The sequence below is a fragment of the Palaemon carinicauda genome, chromosome 4 (assembly GCF_036898095.1).
Source record: "Palaemon carinicauda isolate YSFRI2023 chromosome 4, ASM3689809v2, whole genome shotgun sequence".
NCBI classification, from domain to species: domain Eukaryota; kingdom Metazoa; phylum Arthropoda; class Malacostraca; order Decapoda; family Palaemonidae; genus Palaemon; species Palaemon carinicauda.
The window spans coordinates 50454349-50459348 of NC_090728.1; the positions used below are offsets into that span (position 1 = coordinate 50454349).

The 5000-nt window shown below is 38.6% G+C and overlaps 1 protein-coding gene across 2 annotated transcripts in view; it reads left to right on the plus strand.

Annotated features, from left to right (window-relative positions):
• LOC137639940 (steryl-sulfatase-like) overlaps nt 1-5000 on the plus strand; it is a 23992-nt gene that overhangs the window by 16438 nt on the left and 2554 nt on the right. The window contains exon 12 of one of the 2 annotated variants that reach the window (XM_068372246.1): nt 607-828. The exons of the other annotated variant lie outside the window; for it this stretch is intronic. Within the exon in view, the coding sequence (XP_068228347.1) occupies nt 607-745 (139 nt within the window). The 3' untranslated portion in view covers nt 746-828. Of the gene's footprint in view, nt 1-606; nt 829-5000 lie in introns of those variants that run through there. 2 annotated transcript variants of the gene reach the window in all.

Here is a 5000-nt window from a genome sequence, read left to right on the forward strand (position 1 = left end):
TTTATCACAGAAACTGATTTCTATAGATATATGAATTTAATATTAATATTAAACAACTTGATTGCACACGCTCATAAAGAGAGCACCTAGTTTTTTACTTAAATGCGAGATTAATTTCCACAACCAAACTAAATTTATCACAGAAATTGATTTTCATGGATATATGAACTCAATATTAATATTAAACAACTTGAGTGCATACGCTCATAAAGAAATTATAAAGACAAAAAATCCCAATTATAAAAAGCTGTCTTGGAAGAAAGCACCCAATTTTCTTACTTAAATCCAAGATAAATTTCCATTATCAAACCAAATTTATCATAGAAATTGATTTTTATGGATAAATGAACTTAATGATAATATTAAACAACTTGACTGCACACTCTTATAAAGAAATTATAAAGACAAAAACTTCCAGTAATATAAAAAAAAAGATAGAAAGAACCTAATTTTTACTTAAATTTGAGATGAATTTCCACAACCAAACCAAATTTTTCCCAGAAATTGATTTTCATGGATATATGAACTTAGAGCATCCCAGCCCAAATGGATATAGGCTACCAACAGTTATAGCAACCTCAAAACCGCATATATGACGTTTCACAGATACAAGGAAATCGTGGCGTTCCTGCAGGATTACCTGAAGGAGTGGAAGTCCTCCGTCTATTATCCTGATCCTCCCATGAGCAATATCCCGGACGTCATGTGGAGGCCACATTACCAGCCTATGTGTTGGTCCTGCTAATCCATCGGCTGATGATCTGAGGCCTTTATCATTTTGAAAATGATAACTGTATAATCCCGCTCCTACATTTTAATACATCAAAGTCTGGATTCTCTTACCGACCTCGGGATCAGAGCCCCAGGCGAAATCACTCAAAGACTATAGCATCTGACTGGCCGGGTTTCGAACCCTGGTCCAGGATACATGTATGACTGTGACACTACCAGTTAGTGGCTAAGTGGTAGTGTCACTGTCATACAAGTATCCTGGACCAGGGTTCGAAACCCGGTCGGTCAGATGCTATAGTCTTTGAGTCATAAGTAGTATGTCACTGCCATATAAGTATCCTGGACCAGGGTTCGAAACCCGGTCGGTCAGATGCTATAGTCTTTGAGTCATAAGTGGTAGTGTCACTGTCATACAAGTATCCTGGACCAGGGTTTGAAACCCGGTCGGCCAGATGCTATAGTCTTTGAGTCATAAGTGGTATGTCACTGTCATACAAGTATCCTGGACCAGGGTTTGAAACCCGGCCGGTTAGATGCTGCAGTCTTTAAGTGATTTCGCCTGGGGCTCTGATGCCGAGGTCAGTAAGAGAATCCAGACTTTAATGTATTAAGATATATGGCTTATTTGAAATATGCAAAATGAATCATAAATAAATAAAGATTATTCAATTATTGTTGGTTTTATTTCATGTTCAAGCACTTATTACACATTCGTTGCTTTTGAGAATTTTCAATGCGTCAGATCTTCGATGAGCTCTAAAAATAATATGGAAAATTAGAGCAATCAGAGATTTCTGAGCTCCGCCTAATGTTAATAGAGTCGTCCATGGCCTAAGATCTATCAGTGGTGTAAATTTCATCAAAATCCGTCAATTTGTGTTGACGTTATCTTTAAAATGGCGAAAACTGAAAATCCGGATCTAGAATCCATATCCGGATCCGGATCATCTCCAAAATTTCATGGGGTCGTCTGTGACCTAAGATCTATCTGTGGTGGAAATTTCATCAAAATCCGTCAATTTGTGTTGACGTTATCTTTAAAATGGCGAAAACTGAAAATCCGGATCCGGATCATCTCCAAAATTTAATGGGGTCGTCCGTGACCTAAGATCTATCTGTGCTGGAATTTCGTCAAAATCCGTCAATTTATGTTGACGTTATCTTTAAAATGGAAAAAACTGAAAATCCGGATCTAGAATCCATATCCGGATCCGGATCATCTCCAAAATTTAATGGGGTCGTCCGTGAACTAAGATCTATCTGTGGTGGAATTTCGTCAAAATCCGTCAATTTATGTTGACGTTATCTTTAAAATGGAGAAAACTGAAAATCCGGATCTAGAATACATATCCGGATCCGGATCATCTCCAAGATTTAATGGGGTCGTCTGTGACCTAAGATCTATCTGTGGTGGAATTTCGTCAAAATCCGTCAATTTGTGTTGACGTTATCTTTAAAATGGCGAAAACTGAAAATCCGGATCCGGATCATCTCCAAAATTTAATGGGGTCGTCCGTGACCTAAGATCTATCTGTGGTGGAATTTCGTCAAAATCCGTCAATTTGTGTTGACGTTATCTTTAAAATGGCTAAAACTGAAAATCCGGATCTAGAATCCATATCCGGATGTGGATCATCTCCAAGATTTAATGGGGTCGTCCGTGACCTAAGATCTATCTGTGGTGGAAATTTCGTCAAAATCCGTCAATTTGTGTTGACGTTATCTTTAAAATGGCGAAAACTGAAAATCCGGATCTAGAATCTATATCCGGATCCGGATCATATCCAAGATTTAATGGGGTCGTCCGTGACCTAAGATCTATCTGTGGTGGAAATTTCGTCAAAATCCGTCAATTTGTGTTGACGTTATCTTTAAAATGGCGAAAACTGAAAATCCGGATCTAGAATCCATATCCGGATGTGGATCATCTCCAAGATTTAATGGGGTCGTCCGTGACCTAAGATCTATCTGTGGTGGAAATTTCGTCAAAATCCGTCAATTTGTGTTGACGTTATCTTTAAAATGGCGAAAACTGAAAATCCGGATCTAGAATCCATATCCGGATCCGGATCATCTCCAAGATTTAATGGGGTCGTCCGTGACCTAAGATCTATCTGTGGTGGAAATTTCGTCAAAATCCGTCAATTTGTGTTGACGTTATCTTTAAAATGGCGAAAACTGAAAATCCGGATCTAGAATCCATATCCGGATGTGGATCATCTCCAAGATTTAATGGGGTCGTCCGTGACCTAAGATCTATCTGTGGTGGAAATTTCGTCAAAATCCGTCAATTTGTGTTGACGTTATCTTTAAAATGGCGAAAACTGAAAATCCGGATCTAGAATCCATATCCGGATGTGGATCATCTCCAAGATTTAATGGGGTCGTCCGTGACCTAAGATCTATCTGTGGTGGAAATTTCGTCAAAATCCGTCAATTTGTGTTGACGTTATCTTTAAAATGGCGAAAACTGAAAATCCGGATCTAGAATCTATATCCGGATCCGGATCATATCCAAGATTTAATGGGGTCGTCCGTGACCTAATATCTATCTGTGGTGGAAATTTCGTCAAAATCCGTCAATTTGTGTTGACGTTATCTTTAAAATGGCGAAAACTGAAAATCCGGATCTAGAATCCATATCCGGATGTGGATCATCTCCAAGATTTAATGGGGTCGTCCGTGACCTAAGATCTATCTGTGGTGGAAATTTCGTCAAAATCCGTCAATTTGTGTTGACGTTATCTTTAAAATGGCGAAAACTGAAAATCCGGATCTAGAATCCATATCCGGATGTGGATCATCTCCAAGATTTAATGGGGTCGTCCGTGACCTAAGATTTATCTGTGGTGGAAATTTCGTCAAAATCCGTCAATTTGTGTTGACGTTATCTTTAAAATGGCGAAAACTGAAAATCCGGATCTAGAATCCATATCCGGATGTGGATCATCTCCAAGATTTAATGGGGTCGTCCGTGACCTAAGATCTATCTGTGGTGGAAATTTCGTCAAAATCCGTCAATTTGTGTTGACGTTATCTTTAAAATGGCTAAAACTGAAAATCCGGATCTAGAATCCATATCCGGATCTGGATCATCTCCAAGATTTAATGGGGTAGTCCGTGCCCTAAGATCTATCTGTGGTGGAAATTTCGTCAAAATCCATCAATTTGTTTTAACATTATCTTTAAAATGGCGAAAACTGAAAATCCAGATCCGTATCATCTCCAAGATTTAATGGGGTAGTCCGTGACCTAAGATCTATCTGTGGTGGAAATTTCGTCAAAATCCGTCAATTTGTGTTGACGTTATCTTTAAAATGGCTAAAACTGAAAATCCGGATCTAGAATCCATATCCGGATGTGGATCATCTCCAAGATTTAATGGGGTCGTCCGTGACCTAAGATCTATCAGTGGTGGAAATTTCGTCAAAATCCGTCAATTTGTGTTGACGTTATCTTTAAAATGGCGAAAACTGAAAATCCGGATCTAGAATCCATATCCGGATCAGGATCATCTCCAAGATTTAATGGGGTCGTCTGTGACCTAAGATCTATCAGTGGTGGAAATTTCGTCAAAATCCGTCAATTTGTGTTGACGTTATCTTTAAAATGGCTAAAACTGAAAATCCGGATCTAGAATCCATATCCGGATGTGGATCATCTCCAAGATTTAATGGGGTCGTCCGTGACCTAAGATCTATCAGTGGTGGAAATTTCGTCAAAATCCGTCAATTTGTGTTGACGTTATCTTTAAAATGGCGAAAACTGAAAATCCGGATCTAGAATCCATATCCGGATCAGGATCATCTCCAAGATTTAATGGGGTCGTCCGTGACCTAAGATCTATCAGTGGTGGAAATTTCGTCAAAATCCGTCAATTTGTGTTGACGTTATCTTTAAAATGGCTAAAACTGAAAATCCGGATCTAGAATCCATATCCGGATGTGGATCATCTCCAAAATTTAATGGGGTCGTCCGTGACCTAAGATCTATCAGTGGTGGAAATTTTGTCAAAATCCGTTGAGTAGTTTTGACGGAGGTCTAATCCTGTTCTTTAATATATAAAATCCTCACTCTAATAGTTTGGTCCTCATTTTGGACTGGTCTGGTTTATGCTGTAGAAGTGGGTATTCAATAACTGACTATATTCATGTAATTAAACAGCTGATGGAAAAATCAACGGAATATGACAAACCACTATGTATGTCATTTATGGACTATGAGAAAGCTTTTGATTCTGTCAAAACCTCAGCAGTAATGAAAGCCCT